Raw genomic sequence first — 17,923 nt, forward strand, 5'->3', positions numbered from 1 at the left:
CTAAATTTTAATTACTCCTCTCCGATAGAAGCCCAGAGGGGAGATGTAGATGAATACTCATGGGACGGGCTCTGGGTCATTAGACCATGCCCTTGTCGTGACAAAGTGCTGTGAATCGCTGGGCTAAACTGATGCAAATCGTGTCATATTGACCTCGCCCCTTCCATATGGACCCGAGATTCCCATTATTATCTTCCCATCCTGCCTACTTCACTAGGAGGTAGACAGGATGCAGGAGATCCACCTACTCTTCTGGAGGTCCGAGGGACTACCCGAAAAATGGTGAGTCTCCCAGACGTTCCCTGGAGAGTAGGTGAATATGAAATAAACAAATTGACACTACAGTATTATTCTGTTCTCAGGGGCTACATTTTCCCTTAGGCCTGGACACACAGGAACATGCAGAAAGTAATATTGGGCCTCTCTTGTTTTGCAGGATTCCCGTATGAGAAAGTGGTGCAGAGAGTCCTGTATCTCCAAGTCTTGGACTATGATCGATTTAGCCGTAATGACCCGATCGGAGAAGTATCAATGCCACTTAACAAGCTAGACCTCACGCAGATGCAGACATTCTGGAAGGAGCTGAAACCGTGCAGCGATGGCAGTGTAAGAGGCATCTATATAATTATGTCCCCTATACTTACCTACCTATAATGTGACTTTGAAGTCAACAAAGTTTAAGGGGCCTTTTTAACAACAAGTTTTATCATACGCAACAAGTGATAAAACTAATTTCGTATGATTAATGGTGCTCCAGCCAATCAGCTCCCAACTGTCAGATGAAGTTAGGAGCTGATTGGCTGGAGCACCGTTATCATACGCAACAAGTTTTATCACTCATTGCATATGATCAAACTCGTTGATAAATAGGCCCCTAAGTGTATAGAAAAATTTAAATTTTTAGGGATAAAAAGTGAGATAAGAAACCCACAATAAGCTGGTTGCATAAGTGTGCGCACTGTTTTATAATGAGGCTGTAGCTGTAGAGTTATCCAATCACACTGAAAATCATCGTCAAAGGTAATTAGCATACACCTGCCAACAATGAAAGTGATTTTGATTAACCGAAATAACGATCAGCTGTTCCTGTAAAATTTCCTTGCAGTTTGCTCTAAAGATAGCCATGACCATCACACAGTTTCCAAAACATCTAAGGGATCTCACTGTTTAAATATAGCAATCAAAAGAAGGGTATACAAGAAGTTCAAAGGTATTACAAGTACCACAGAATACTGTGAAGACTACCATCGAGAAGTGGAGAAAGTGTTGCACAACATTGCTAGTGCGAGGAGAAGAATTACCTGGAAGACTACAAGGGCTACAGAATCCTTGCAGGGAACTGGTCACTCCCTCTATGTGAAAGCAATCTCCTCTTGTGCACAGGTCTAGCCAATGGGGTATGGTGGGAAGGCAGAAACCAATTCTCACAAAAAAGAACATCCAAACTCATTGAAATGTAGCAAAAAAAACCAAAAACAATCACCCCAAACCATGAGGGAAAATGTCTCATGACGCTGATGGGACCAAGGTTGGACTTTTTGGCTTTAATTCAAAAGTGAAGAGGAATTTCACCTTCCCACATAATAACGACCCCATTGAACATTAATGGAATGACCTAAAGAGGGCTGTGCACATGAGATTCCCTCATAATTTAATTTTCCTTTTTTTGTAGGGAAGAGTGTGATAGAATAGGAGAGTCCAGGTGTGCAAAGTTGACAGAGACTTGTTCCAAAAGGCTCACTGCTATAATAAAAGCATGGCCAGATTAACAATGTGACTGATGGAACTTCATCTCCAGGCCTCCACATAAAAATTGGTTGGCCGATATTCAGTATTATAATGACCAGCTGCCTAGATGGTCACGCAGTCATCCATACATTATAAGTATTACAATTGTTTTTCTAGTTTTCTCACAAAATGATAAATTATACATTTTTTTTTTATGTATTTATGGAGACAATGGGGCTGATAGTGTATGGGTAGTGCACACATGCACGTGGCTCTTGCCACACCCACAGAGCTAGTTACAGCTCCTCCCCTGTCAGTACAGGCCCTTGAACATTTTCAGCCCCAGGCCCATGTGGTGCTTAAGCCGGCCCTGAGTAAAAGCAAACAGTGTTTTAATAGCAGTATTAGTTTAGGGGTGTGCACACTTACGCAACATGGAATTGTATGTTTTTTTTCTTTTCACTTCTTTTTCCTAAAATTTGTCTAGTTGTCATTTACCTGAATTCTGCTGGTTTCAAGGTCAGATTTATGGTTTGTTGAAGGCTAATAAACCTAAACTGTAACTTGCTATACATTAAACATCATCTAATAGCTAGTTTATAAATAAATGTGCAAACGTTTCATACAGTATGTAGCTAATGATATTATAGATTAGGCTTTCAGCATAGGAGAGAGATTCAATGTGCTCTTGTAAATGATTACATTATTGGGGTAGGTGAGTTTGGTTATAGGCTTAATCCAGCTCCTATTATATCTGCATTATTAAGGGCTGATGTATAATTTTGCGGATGGATCTTTTGTGTATTTGCACTCCGTTTGCTCTTTAGCCAAATGTACTGGTCAGCAACCGGGTATTAGCATGTAATCTACATTTAGTAAGGATGTACCGAGGGTATGCGGTCAGGTTTGCGGGCTACAGCCCTGATTTAGAGATGGACGCATTGCCGATGTTTACGCAGTTGAGTGATCAGTGGTCTGTGGATGCATCGGAGTCACACTGCGTATGCGTCAATTTTCATTACTGTCGGCAATCACATCACTGTGTGATTTACAATCATGGAGTGTTTGGGGGAGGTAACGGGAGAGTGGCGGCTCAAACGTAGGCGTTTCTCGGGTTGTGTCTCAGCCTAGGACTGTGATCCGATCCCGCACGCAGTAAAAATAGCAACGGCAACTCAGATCTCGCAAACTGCACCCTGCAGCCACTAGAGGTACCGCAGAGCCGTCCAGTGGGTCCAAGGGATGCTCTGTGCAGCCACCCTGCAGCCTGTGGAGTTGCCCGTAGGCTCCTGGATGCTCTGAACAGTGCTCTACTTAGCGTTGCCGGCGGCCCTGCCCCCATAGGCGTGACGTCGTGACCTAACGGGTTTAGAGGCGTGACCGGCCCAGGGCGGCATAGAGCCCTATTACAGAACTGATTATGACTGTCGACATATCATACCCAACTCGGATTAGTATACTAGATTGTCTGGATGTAAGAGAGGATTGCTGTGTTGGTAATTCTGTCTTGGTAGGACATGATGAGTTATTATATCCCCATACAGAATAAAGTCTACCTCCACTGAAAACTAAACATTTCGTTTTTAGGTGAAAGTAGGTAAACTACAATAAGATAGTAAGGGGCATATTTATCAATAAATATTTGCGGAAGAACAGGTGTTACAGTTGCTAATGCTATCTTCACATCGCATTATGCGGCCCATACACGGGGCGATTTTACACACGATATGCATGATTTCGATCGATCGTAACGCTCAATCGTGCATATCGTGTGTGTGTTTTGGCATGCTGTACGTCGGCGTTGCGCGTCCCTGTCGTCGTACATCAGCATCGTAGATCTTATGGAAAAACCATAAGATCTGCGATCCGTCATGCTGTTAAATGGGTAAACGAAGCATCTTGTAAGACACATCATTTACCATTCACAGCAGCATGTGATGCATCGGGCTGAATTTGAAAACGTACCGTAGTGTCGTACGTTTTCAGATAGCACCGTGTATGGGCCGCTTTAGCTATTGTAATGCTGCATATACACACGGTACGGTCTGTACCACCAATGACTTGAAAGATATCTTTCAGTGAAGTCATCCTGCCACATCTCTGCACAGGCAAAGTTGACAATATCGTGCCAGTTGGCCTGCAGGTACGGACGATCATAGATATCATTATCATTCATGTGGGAACTCGCTTTGTTGGTTATACACTGCATAAAAATGAACGATATGAACTATATATCGTTGAACGGTATTGTTATCGTTCATAGATATCGTAACGTGTGTATGCAGCTTAACCTATGGGCTACACTTAGGAACCTTGCATTCTGGAGCTTGGTATTCCGAAGATAGGCCATGGTACCTAACTCCTTCTACAGATGGCAATAGCCGTTGTAACCTACAGTATGAACTACAGATCACAAAATTTATTGGGAGAGGGATCCATAGGATCCCTTCCCAGAAATGGCCGCTCGCCCATGTGTGTTCCAATGACTCTCATGCACAGTAGCGCGGTCAGCCCCCGAACCTGGAAGTACAGTGATCATATGAGCCTATTTGAACACCTGCTCCTGCATTTTTTAATACATCCCAGCGAAACTTATTTTTGTATAGCTGCGCTCAGGGCTGGATTAAGGCCCACATGGGCCTGAAGCTGAAAATGTTCAAGTAAAACTTTGTGTTTTATTTTACCTGACTACCCAAACATGAATAACAGTAATCATCATAATCCACAGCAGTAAGTACAGAGTGGAAGAGCTGAGGCTTATATGCAGTAATAAAGGCTGTGTATGGGGATGACAGAAATGAAAATTGTACTGAAATAAGACAGCTTTCTGAGAGATGCAGGCTATAGGTGAGGCAGATCATGAAGATTAGAAGTAATATAGGATTATTCACAGTTACAGCAATATCAGGTGAGGGATTTGTAGCAGAGAAAAAGAATAATCTGAGTATTATTCAGCTAGAGACCAGCTGGGAAAAGATGGTACAAGAATCGGATACAGAATCTGCAGTGTAGAAATGGAGAAAAGGTGACTGTAGAGATAAATGGACTTCAGAGGACTCTAATTTCTATGTGCGATTATCAGCCATTTACAAATGGAGCAGGTTCACAAGTGTAAATATAATTAATTTAAACCGTGGTACATGGGAAAATGCTTCAAGTTGTTTGTTATTGTTGTTACTGTTCATTCTAGCCCCCTGCACCTGTCACAGCCCGTGCAGTTCCTCTTTCCTGCCTGGGGTGTCGCTTAATGCTCTGGTGCTTCTAACACACTCTGGTCTGTATCTCAGCAGTTTGTTGCATCAGCTGAGTGTGCTAGAAGCACCAGAGCAGAGAGCGATACCCCAGGCAGGAAAGAGGAAATGGACATGTTGTGACAGGTGCAGGGTGCTAGAATGAACAGTAATAATAATTTGGGGCAATGCAAAACCAAAACATATAACTGGTATCATATTCCACAACATTACAGAATAAATCATCCCATTATTCACTGCTGCTATATGGTATTCTATAGGTACTACATATCACAACTGGTTTGGTACTTTACTTACCCGTCTTCTGAAACCGCACATTGCAATTATTATATGAATGACAGGTTCTTTAGAATGGGTAAGTGCAGTGGGTGAAAGCACCAATAGACCACACAAGGCCCACATGTAGCCCTCTATCACATATTATGCAGCCTATAGGAAACTGGACACAAAGCATCTAAACTTGGTATGGAGACACTAGTGTTGTGTGTCTGTCCTGTATTGCACCAGGTATCTGTAGGGAATGTGGTACTACTGAGGAGAGGGGGGATGTGGTACTACAGAGGTGAGGGCGGATGTGGTACTACAGAGGTGAGGGGGAATGTGGTACTACAGAGGTGAGGGCGGATGTGGTACTACAGAGGTGAGGGGGATTGTGGTACTACAGAGGTGAGGGGGGATGTGGTACTACAGAGGTGAGGGGGGGATGTGGTACTACAGAGGTGAGGGGGGGGATGTGGTACTACAGAGGTGAGGGGGAATGTGGTACTACAGAGGTGAGGGGGAATGTGGTACTACAGAGGTGAGGGGGAATGTGGTACTACAGAGGTGAGGGGGAATGTGGTACTACAGAGGTGAGGGGGAATGTGGTACTACAGAGGTGAGGGGGAATGTGGTACTACAGAGGTGAGGGGGAATGTGGTACTACAGAGGTGAGGGGGAATGTGGTACTACAGAGGTGAGGGGGGATGTGGTACTACAGAGGTGAGGGGGGATGTGGTACTACAGAGGTGAGGGGGGATGTGGTACTACAGAGGTGAGGGGGGATGTGGTACTACAGAGGTGAGGGGGGATGTGGTACTACAGAGGTGAGGGGAGATGTGGTACTACAGAGGTGAGGGGGGATGTGGTACTACAGAGGTGAGTGTGGTTGGAATCTGTGTTACTACAGAGGTGAATTGGAGGGGATGTGTTACTGCATAGGTAAGGGAATGTGTGTTGCTACAGAGATGAGTGTGGAGGAATGTGCTACTACAATGGTGAGAGTGGGAAATATGTTATACAGAGGGGAGGAGGGTGTTACTACAGAGGTGAGGTGGGAATGTGTTACAAGTTTTGTGGGGCAGTTACTACAGCGGTTAGGTGGGAATATGTTACTACAGAGGTGATAAGGGAGTGGTGTTTCTACAGAGGTAAGAAGGGAATGTGTTACTACAGGTGTGAGGTGTGAATGTGTCATTACAGAGGTGAGAAGGGAATGTGTCACTACAGAGGTGAGAAGGGAATGTGTCACTACAGAGGTGAGAGTAAGAAATGTGTCACTACAGAGGTGAGAGTAAGAAATGTGTCACTACAGAGGTGAGAGTAAGAAATGTGTCACTACAGAGGTGAGAGTAAGAAATGTGTCACTACAGAGGTGAGAGTAAGAAATGTGTCACTACAGAGGTGAGAGTAAGAAATGTGTCACTACAGAGGTGAGTGTAAGAAATGTGTCACTACTGAGGTGAGTGTAAGAAATGTGTTACTACTGAGGTGAGTGTAAGAAATGTGTTACTACTGAGGTGAGTGTAAGAAATGTGTTCCTACAGAGGTGAGTGTAAGAAGTGTGTTCCTACAGAGGTGAGAGTAAGAAATGTGTTACTACTGAGGTGAGTGTAAAGCTGGCCACACACTAAAGATTATCTGTCCAACCACCCAACTAGTTGATTGGTTGGATTGAAAATCTGGTAAGGAATACAATCAGCAATTTGCTCCCAAAAGCTGGAAAATGGACCAAAACTGTTGTTTGAACAAATAGTTTAGATCAAACATTTAACAAACTTGTCTGAACGACCATTTTCATCTGTTTTCTGACATTTAGGAGCAAATTGCTGATCATCAGTTACTCCCATACGTTACCAGATGTTCATTCCAACCAATCAACAAGTTGGCTGGTTGGATGTAAGTTGGTCTAGTATGTGGTCAGCTTAAGAAATGTGTTCCTACAGAGGTGAGAGTAAGAAATGTGTTACTACAGAGGTGAGAGTAAGAAATGTGGTACTACAGAGGTGAGAGTAAGAAATGTGTTACTACTGAGGTCAGTGTAAGAAATGTGTTACTACTGAGGTGAGTGTAAGAAATGTGGGGGTCATTCAGACCTGCTCGCGAGCGGCAGGATGCTCGCAAGCAGGTCGATGTTCCCCACTGCGCATGCGCACGACGGAGGGAGCTCCGTCGTGCGCATGCGCGAGACCCGGCGAGCGACGGGCTCACCATCGCTCCGGGTCTCACACCAAAGGGGGCGTGCTGTCGATGTTGATTGACAGCACGCCCCCTTTGGTGGGAACGCCTGCCGTCTGGGGCTGGCCCCACTGACATCACAAGTGATGTCAGTGGGAGTGTTCTCGGCTCTGATAGAGCCAAAATCACTCCAGGGCTTGCGGCAGCGAGACCCTACCGCAGGGTCTCCGTCGCAAGCCCGATGGTCGCGATGGTCAAGACCATCGCGACCATCATCATGGACGCTCGCTATAGCTGTGGGTGGCAACCCACAGCTATGCGTGCGTCCATGAGGACGCTCCAAAAAAAGGTAGGAGGGCCCTGATTCAGAGCGAGCGCTCTGGTCAGAGCATTCAGCTCTGAATCAGGCCCTGTGTTCTTACAGAGGTGAGAGTAAGAAATGTGTTTCTACAGAGGTGAGAGTAAGAAATGTGTTCCTACAGAGGTGAGAGGAGAAATGTGTTACTACAGAGGTGAGAGTAAGAAATGTGTTCCTACAGAGGTGAGAGTAAGAAATGTGTTCCTACAGAGGTGAGAGGAGAAATGTGTTACTACAGAGATGAGTGTAAGAAATGTGTTCCTACAGAGGTGAGAGTAAGAAATGTGTTACTACAGAGGTGAGAGTAAGAAATGTGTTACTACAGAGGTGAGAGGAGAAATATGTTACTACAGAGGTGAGAGTAAGAAATGTGTTCCTACAGAGGTGAGAGTAAGAAATGTGTTCCTACAGAGGTGAGAGTAAGAAATGTGTTACTGCAGAGATGAGAGTAAGAAATGTGTTACTACTGAGGTGAGTGTAAGAAATTTGTTACTACAGAGGTGAGAGTAAGAAATGTGTTACTACTGAGGTGAGTGTAAGAAATTTGTTACTACAGAGGTGAGAGTAAGAAATGTGTTCCTACAGAGGTGAGAGTAAGAAATGTGTTCCTACAGAGGTGAGAGGAGGTCAGAGCCGGACACTATTTGCGCTCGCTCGTTCAGAAAAAGGGGCCGGCTATTTAAATTGAGCGCTCGCTCTTTGCGGTCTGTTGACGCCTCTATGTCTGAGCCAGGGAACGAAACATGCGCTCGCTATTTTGTAAAGACGCCCCCTGGCCGCTCGCATCATACGTCATCTCCACTATTTATTTGATTAATCGAGTACATCGAAAGGCATCTGAACTGCTCGCAGTGCTTGTGGTAGGATTTTCCTACCGCAATCATGCGAACAGTTCAGGCTAAGAAACAACCAAGTGATGTGGTCGATGACGCTGCTTTGTTAATTATCCACACCCTTAAAATGCCCGTTTTGACCTTTTGGCATGCCTGCGTTCGGATTACCACTCCCCGTTTTCAAGCACCTTCCCCTGTTACCACCCACAAACGCCTCATCCTGTCACTCAAATTAGCAGGCACTCGCTATTTTGCGAGCGCTTGATTTCCGACCGCAATGACTGGTTGGCGCATGCGCATTACGACCCATACGCATGCGCAGATATGCGAACATCGCTCGGAGCGAACGAGCGGCCGCTTACGCGCGGCTCTGAATCAGGCCCTGTGTTCCTACAGAGGTGAGAGTAAGAAATGTGTTCCTACAGAGGTGAGAGGAGAAATGTGTTCCTACAGAGGTGAGAGTAAGAAATGTGTTCCTACAGAGGTGAGAGTAAGAAATGTGTTACTACAGAGATGAGAGTAAGAAATGTGTTGCTACAGAGGTGAGAGGAGAAATGTGTTACTACAGAGGTGAGAGTAAGAAATGTGTTCCTACAGAGGTGAGAGGAGAAATGTGTTACTACAGAGGTGAGAGTAAGAAATGTGTTCCTACAGAGGTGAGAGTAAGAAATGTGGGCCTGATTCAGAGCCGAACGCTATTTGTGCTCGCTCGTTCAGAAAAAGGGGCCGGCTATTTAAATTGAGCGCTCGCTCTTTGCGGTCTGTTGACGCCTCTACGTCTGAGTGAGCGAACGAAACATGCGCTCGCTATTTTGTAAAGGCGCCCCCTGGCCGCTCACATCATACGTCATCTCCGCTATTTATTTTATTAATCGAGTACATCGAAAGGCATCTGAACTGCTCGCAGTGCTTGTGGTAGGATTTTCCTACCGCAATCATGCGAACAGTTCAGGCTAAGAGACAACCAAGTGATGTGGTCGATGACGCTGCTTTGTTAATTATCCACACCCTTAAAACGCCCGTTTTGACCTTTTGGCATGCCTGCGTTCGGATCACCACTCCCCGTTTTCAAGCACCTTCCCCTGTTACCACCCACAAACTCCTCATCCTGTCACTCAAATTAGCAGGCACTCGCTATTTTGCGAGCGCTCGATTTCCGACCGCACTGACTGGTTGGCGCATGCGCATTACGACCCATACGCATGCGCAGATGTGCGAACATCGCTCGGAGCGAACGAGCGGCCACTTACGAGTGGCTCTGAATCAGGCCCTGTGTTCCTACAGAGGTGAGAGTAAGAAATGTGTTACTACAGGGGTTGAGAGTAAGAAATGTGGGCCTGATTCAGACCCGCTCGCGAGCACTGAGCACTCGCAAGCTGGTCGATGTTGGCCCAGTGCGCATGCGCACGAGAGAGCCGGTTCCATCGTGCGCATGCGCGAAACCCGGATAGCGACGGCCAAGCCGACGCTCCGGGTCTCGCACCAAAGGGGATGTGCTGTCGATGGTGAGTGACAGCACGCCCCCTTTGGTGGGCGTGCCGGGGGCGTTGCTGGCCAGACGGAGGCGTTCCCATGGGAACGCCTACCGTCTGGGGCCGGCCCCACTGACATGACAAGTGATGTCAGTGGGAGTGCTCTCGGCACAAGGGTCTCGTCGCAAGCCCGATGGTCGCGATGGTCTCGACCATCGCGATCATCATTTTGGCTGCTTGCTATAGCTGTGGGTGGTCACCCACAGCTATGCGAGCGGCCAGGAGGCCGCTCAAAAAAAACAGAGGGACGGCCCTGATTCAGAGCGAGCGCTCTGTCAGAACGTCCGGCTCTGAATCAGGCCCTGTGTTCCTACAGAGGTGAGAGTAAGATATGTGTTACTACAGAGGTGAGAGTAAGAAATGTGTTACTACAGGGGTTGAGAGTAAGAAATGTGGGCCTGATTCAGACCCGCTCGCGAGCACTGAGCGCTCGCAAGCGGGTCGATGTTGGCCCAGTGCGCATGCGCACGAGAGAGCCGGTTCCATCGTGCGCATGCGCGAGACCCGGATAGCGACGGCCAAGCCGACGCTCCGGGTCTCGCACCAAAGGGGATGTGCTGTCGATGGTGAGTGACAGCACGCCCCCTTTGGTGGGCGTGCCGGGGGCGTTGCTGGCCAGACGGAGGCGTTCCCATGGGAACGCCTACCGTCTGGGGCCGGCCCCACTGACATGACAAGTGATGTCAGTGGGAGTGCTCTCGGCACAAGGGGCTCGTCGCAAGCCCGATGGTCGCGATGGTCTCGACCATCGCAATCATCATTTTGGCTGCTTGCTATAGCTGTGGGTGGTCACCCACAGCTATGCGAGCGGCCAGGAGGCCGCTCAAAAAAAACAGAGGGACGGCCCTGATTCAGAGCGAGCGCTCTGTCAGAACGTCCGGCTCTGAATCAGGCCCTGTGTTCCTACAGAGGTGAGAGTAAGATATGTGTTACTACAGAGGTGAGAGGAGAAATGTGTTAATACAGAGGTGAGAGTAAGAAATGTGTTACTACAGAGGTGAGAGTAAGAAATGTGGGTCTGATTCAGATCCGCTCGCAAGCGGGTCGATGGTCTCCCAGTGCGCATGCCGGAGCCGGCTCCATCATGCGCATGCGCAAGACCCGGATAGCGACAGGCAAACCGTCGCTCCGGGTCTCGTGCCAAAGGGGGCGTGCTGTCGATGTTGAGTGACAGCACGCCCCCTTTGGTGGGCGGGCCTGGTGCGTGGCTGCCCAGACGGAGACGTTCCCATGGGAACACCGACCGTCTGGGGCCGGGCCTCACTGACATCTGTTTGAGCCGAAAGCTCTCTGGGGCTTGCGGCAACGAGACCCTACCACAAGGGTCTCGTCGCAAGCCCGATGGTCGCGATGGTCTTGACCATCGCGACCATCATCATGGCCGCTCGCTATACCTGTGGGTGGTCACCCACAGCTATGCGAGCGGCCAGGAGGCCGCTCTAAAAAACAAGAAGGCCGACCCTGATTCAGAGCGAGCGCTTTGTCAGAGCGTCTGGCTCTGAATCAGGGCCAGTGGGCCTGATTCAGAGCCTCTCGTAAGCGGCCGCTCGTTCGCTCCGAGCGATGTTCGCACATCTGCGCATGTGTATGGGTCGTAATGCGCATGCGCCAACCAGTCATTGCGGTCGGAAATCGTGCGCTCGCAAAACAGCGAGGGCCTGCTACTTTGAGTGACAGAATGAGGCGTTTGTGGGTGCTAACAGGGGAAGGTGCTTGAAAACGGGGAGTGGAGATCCGAACGCAGGCGTGCCAAACGGTCAAAACGGGCGTTTAGTGGGAGTGCATAATTAGTAAGGGAGTGTCATCGACCACGTCACTTGGTTGTCTTTTAGCCTGAACTGCTCGCAGTGATTGCGGAAAGTAAAACCTACCACAAGCACTGCTGCGAGCAGTTCAGACGCCTTTCAATGTACTCGATTAATCTAATAAATAGCGGAGATGACGTATGATGCGAACGGCCAGGGGGCGTCTTGATAGAGCCAAAATCACTCCAGGGCTTGCGGTAGCGAGAACCTACCGCAGGGTCTCCGTCGCAAGCCCGATGGTCGTGACCATCATCATGGACGCTCGCATATGCTGTGGGTGGTCACCCACAGCTATGCGAGCGGCCAGGAGGCCGCTCCATTTTCATGGAGGAGGGCACTGATTCAGAGCGAGCGGTCTGGTCAGAGAGTTCGGCTCTGAATCAGGCCCTAAGTTAGTACAGGGGAAAATGTGTTATTAGAGAGGGGAATAGGGAAAAAGGGGAATAGGGAAAAAGGTGAATGAGGGAAATGTGTAACTACATAGGTGAGAGGGGGAATTGTGTTACCACAGAGTGAGATGGAGTAATGGGACTACATAGAGTAGGTCAGTGTTGGCTAACCTTGACACTCCAGCTGTTGTGGAACAATATATCCCAGCATGCCCTGCCACAGTTTTAGCATGCCCTAATAGCAAAACTGTAGCAGTGCATCATGGGTTATGTAGTTCCATAACAGCTGGAGTGTCAAGGTTAGCCAACACTGGAGTAGGTGAAGTTTGGATGTATTACTACAGAGGCTAAATGAGGGAAATATGCCATGCAGGAACAGCAGGTGTATCATTCTAATGATTGGCATATAGGGGTAGATGTATTAACCGCCGAAGCGGCATCAGTGCACATTATGGGCCTGATTCAGACACGCTCGCAAGCGGTCGATGGTGGCCCAGTGTGCATGCGCGAGCCCCGGAGCGAGTGCAAAAAGCACTCGCTCCGTGGCTCACTACAAAAGGGGCGGCTGTCGATGTTGATCGACAGCTCGCACCGTTTTCTAGGCGTGGCCGGGGAGGGTGGCTTCACAAACGGAGGTGTTCCCAAGCGAACGCCTGCCGTTTGTGGGCAGCCCCACAGACATCACCAGCTCTCTGGGGCTTGCGGCCACGAGACCCTACCACAAGGGTCTCGTCGAAAGCCTGATGGTCGCGATGGTCTTGACCATCACTCCCCTGCTCCGGCTGATGAGATGTTCATACATCTCATCCTTAGTGCTTCCTGTTTCACCTCGGTAAAGATGAGAAGCAGGAAGCGTTATAGTGGAACGATAAGTGTCGCTATAATACATCTCCCCCATTGTGATGGCCATCTATATATATTTAAAGCAAGTCAGATTGTTGCCTTGTACTTTAGTTGGCATGCCCATTATTAAACCATTATATGCAGCTCCCTCCTCTCTCCCTCCCTCTCTTCTTTGTCTAAGCCACACACACATTCATTCCTCAGCTCTGCATTGTCCTAAAGGCAGACATCCAGTATCATAATACATAATTATAGCCACTCAAACAGCCAGCAGACTGATAGCACCAAGAAAGCAGAGTATACTTTGTATCCTTGTGGCTTCACTAATGATATAATTGTACGTTCTCACTGCATGTTTCTGTCACCTGTAACATATGTGTGAGCTTGTAACAAAGCCAGGATTCTGGAGAGCTGAAAACACATTTTGTTACTAGCCAGCGGTGGATAATAATTCTCATTACACAAAGCAGACCCAGGTTGACACAATAGCAGCAGTACAATTAGCAGGATTTCACACTTAATATTCACCAGCAACACTGGCACTGGGGAGCATCAAATAAGATTGTGCAAAGCAATGAGAAATGGTTATTACTGCCCCTAAACTAACACCATACACACTGACAGACACCTGAGCCATGCATGAATTACATACAGAGGGCCTGATTCAGCAAGGAACGCAGTTGCTTATACGCACGCAATCGGCCAATTGTTGCGTACTGCGCGTGCGTATGCATCGCCGTGCGCAAACTAGCCCTTGCGATCGGGACTGCAATCACTACGCAGACCTATTGCAGAGTGACAGACCAGAAGTGCCATCTGTGATTGGCGATGGTGGGGGTTGGTCGGGTGAACGCAAGCGTGCCAGTGCGTTTTAACGTCGTTGCAGGGGTGTGAATAAATTATCCACTGATATGGCCCACGCAGCCTGAGGCCTGATAACGTCCGTGGAAGTTAGCAATCTCTGAGTAAGGTCGGGGCTTGTGCAAGTGTGCGTGAGGCTGCGATGGTACTCGATTCTACCGATGATTTCGCAGTCTTTCTAAATGTTACGGTTGTGTAAGGTAAGGTGGGCATTCTTATGTAGTGCTGCGTATGGCTTTGCAATCGCAATGGAATAGCATACTATCACAGTTGAACTGCGTGCGTAATCGCTATTGCATTCACAGTTGCATACCGTAGTGAATCAGGCTCCGAGTGGCCAACATACAAGTAGATTAAAAAAGGCAGCACAAATATACGGTGCTGATGTGTCCTCCTACACCAAGCGTCTATAGGCTATATGGCGCAAGACACCCAGCCTGACTGAGCCACTCCGAGAGGTGTAGCGTACCAACTTTATCTTAAAATTATGCATCTTATTTGCATCGCAGATGCAGCAAAACACCATTGAAAGTGTACTGGAGACGATGGACTGCGACTTTAACTGCACAGGAATTTGTTTTAAACACATACAAAGTCACAGATGGAACGCAACGGAAAAAGCCGCGGCCGCTGCAGCATAGAACTTTGGGCCTGATTCAGAGCCGGACGCAATTAGCGCTCGCTCGTCCAGAAAATAGGGGTGCCTATTCAAATGAACCGTTCGCTCTTTGCGGTCTGTTCACGCCTCTAGGTCTGAACGAGCGAACAAAACTTGCGGTAATTTTTTGGGAAACTACGCCCCCTGGCCGCTCGCATCCTATGTCATGTCCGCTATTTATTAGACTAATCGAGTACATCGACCAGGGTATGAACTGCTCGCTATTCTTGGGGTTAGTTTTTGCTACCACAATCTTGCGAGCAGTTCTGGCTATAAAATAACCCAGTGACATGGTCAATGACGCTGCTGTTTTAATTATGCACACCCATAAAACGCCCGTTTTGACCTTTAAGCACGCCTGCGTTCGGATCTCCACTCCCCGTTTTCAAGCACCTTCCCCTGTTACCACCCACATGCGCCTCTTTCTGTCACTCAAATTTTCAGGCATTCGCTATTTTGCGAGCACATGAATTTCGACCGCACTGACTGGTTCGCGCATGCGTATAACGATCCGTACGCATGCGCAGTTGGGCAAACATCGCTCGGAGCGAACGAGCGGCCGCTTACGAGCGGCTCTGAATCAGGCCCTTTGTATACAGATTCAGGCTCATTCACACACAGATATACAAGTGTCACACATCAAATTGATCAGTGCAAGCTAGTAATGTCGTTTTGTCGCTCCCAGCTGTTTTATTTATGCGAATAAGACCATATACATTTTGAGCAAGAAAGACACTTGCCTCCGGCAGACCTGGTGCTCCAAAAAGAGCTGTTTGGCGTGACCGATGTGTACAGATGTGGCCTCATATATGCAATACTCCTCAGGAGTAAGATCCCTGGTGGTCCAGTGATTGATGCAGTTGCAGTCCGACTGTCACTGTCGGCATTTGCGGATGCGTGATTGCATCACACTCAGTCAGCGGCCTACAGTTACTTTATGTTCTACAGGACTACCGAAGCCTTCTAGGCCCAAAGTTAGTAACAGACCAGGCTGTGATATTGCCGCGCATAGGCAGCCGTATCACAATGGAGAGAGAGAGAGGCTGCTTGTGTACTGTGCTGCTGTGCTCACTGCATACATACCAACTTTGTTGCCCCCTCCTCACAAAGGGGACAGCCAAGTCGGAGGGGGCGTGACGGCCGGGAATGTGAGCGGCGCAGGGGGCATGGCAGCACGAGATCGTCATCGTGGCCCGCCCCCGCTATACAGCGCATTATAACGAGGGACGGAGCTATGATTACACTGATTGCGTCATCCCCCTTACCGGCATCACCCACTTGTGCTCTGTAACTGTGGGTGGAGGAAGGGTGCGAGTGGGTGGTGGTGGGGGGGCCGCAGTGCGGGACTCGGGAGACTTGACTACTTTTCCGGGTGGTCGGGAGTGCCACACCATTTTCATAAGGCTCCCCACCCCTTTCGGGAGAGTAGGCCAGTATGGCTCACTGGCAGCCTGAGACAATGCACAGGCTATTCAGAAGCTTGGAGATGGTCCGTTTGTGTACAGTAATCGTAGGAAGCTATATTCAGATGGACAATCCGCACCTGCCATAGGGCTGGTGCAAGTCTCCATGGTGCGACCAATGGTGCTTTTACAGAGGCACCAATCTGTATTACAGCGTCTACATACACTGACAGTGGGCGTCTCAGACCTTGCACAGTCAGCCGAATGTATGTATAGCAGGGAAGGGCTTTGTAGCGGCATTACCATGAAGTCCCAGATGTGCGACAGTCAAAGGACGCAGACATGGACTCAACTGCGTAGTGTTTCCCAGCATGTAAATGGTAATACAGGTCCTGCGTAGTGTTTCCCATTATGTAAATGGTAATACAGGTCCTGCGTAGTGTTTCCCAGCATGTAAATGGTAATACAGGTCCAGTCTCCCATGTCCGAATATTTTAAAATTTGGAATATTCCGAAATACGGATATTTTTTTTAGAATGCCTGAGATAGTGACACCTTTGCTTTTTGATGGTTCAATCAGTGTCAGACTGGGGCATGAAAGGACCCCTGGGGGAACGCAGTGATAGGGGCCCATACTTAGGGGCGTGGCTAGCAAGAGGGGGTTTGGCCAGCCGCCACAGAGGCTTGGCAAACCTTTAGAGTACATGGACTGGGCCCCATAAAAATGTATATATAGAAATTACTGCTACTGCATGCATGATAATGTACCAGATTAATAACAGCAATGCATTATAGAAAATCCACCATAGTCCTGTGCAGTATAATGTAACATATAACATACAATGTAACATAGGTATAATGTATAGTTCAAGTGCACAGTCTTGAACATGATCCCTAGAGGAGGGGGTGGACCCTAAGCAGTGAGGCCCCCCGGTAGATTCCCCTGTACCCCTGTGGGCCAGTCCGACCCTGGGTTCAATATAGACAAACTTTGTTTAAGGCACAAAAGTATTACAAATATTGTGTAAAATTACCTTTAGGCTGTGTGTATAAGGTGTTTATGAAACATAAATACATTTCATACATGTACACAAACTTTGTTTGAGCCACAAAATTATTGAAAATATTGTATAAAATGACCTACAGGCTGTGTATATAAAGTGTATATAGTACATAAATACGTTCTGTTTTTAGATTTATGTCCTATTCCCAAGATATTTTATTATGGTATGCAAATATAATACAGACTATATCCAAAATACCCCTGGTCCAAAGCATTTTGGATATGGGAGACTCAACCAGTAGCACAGTATAGTGAATAGAGGCCCTCATTCGTACGCTCTGAGCAGAGCGCACGCTCTGAATGAGGGCCGGGCTCCATTTTCATGGAGCGTCCTCCTGGACGCTCGTATAGCTGTGGGTCACCACCCACAGGCTATACGAGCGTGCATTTTGATGGCCGCGATGGTCGTGACCATCGCGACCATCGAAATTGCGAGCCGGAGCCTGCGGTTGAGGTTTTCAACCGCAAACTCCGGAGTGATTTTGGCTCTATCAGAGCCAAAATCACTCCCACTGACATCACTAGTGATGTCAGTGGGCCGGCTTCTGACGGGAGGCGTTCCCGTGGGAACGCCCCTGTCAGGGAGGCACGCCCACCAAAGGGGGCGTGCTGTTAATCAACATTGACAGCACGCCCCCTTTGATCGGACACAACGAGCGAAGGAAAGTCCTTCGCTCGTCGTGTCTGGCGCATGCGCACGACGGAGCTCCCTCCGTCGTGCGCATGCTCAGTGCAGACCATCGACCCACTTGCGAGCGGACAG

At 48.1% G+C, this 17,923-nt stretch overlaps 1 protein-coding gene across 6 annotated transcripts in view; it reads left to right on the plus strand.

Moving 5' to 3' along the window:
• Positions 1-17,923, plus strand: part of SYT7 (synaptotagmin 7) — a 412,892-nt gene that overhangs the window by 379,498 nt on the left and 15,471 nt on the right. For all 6 annotated transcript variants that reach the window (XM_088454514.1, XM_088454515.1, XM_088454517.1 and 3 more), the window contains one exon: positions 437-606. In XM_088454514.1, coding sequence (XP_088310640.1) covers positions 437-606 — 170 coding nt within the window. The remainder of the gene's footprint in view (positions 1-436; positions 607-17,923) is intronic.

This window comes from Taudactylus pleione, unplaced genomic scaffold, assembly GCF_031769625.1.
Source record: "Taudactylus pleione unplaced genomic scaffold, aTauple2 ptg000619l, whole genome shotgun sequence".
Classification (NCBI taxonomy): domain Eukaryota; kingdom Metazoa; phylum Chordata; class Amphibia; order Anura; family Myobatrachidae; genus Taudactylus; species Taudactylus pleione.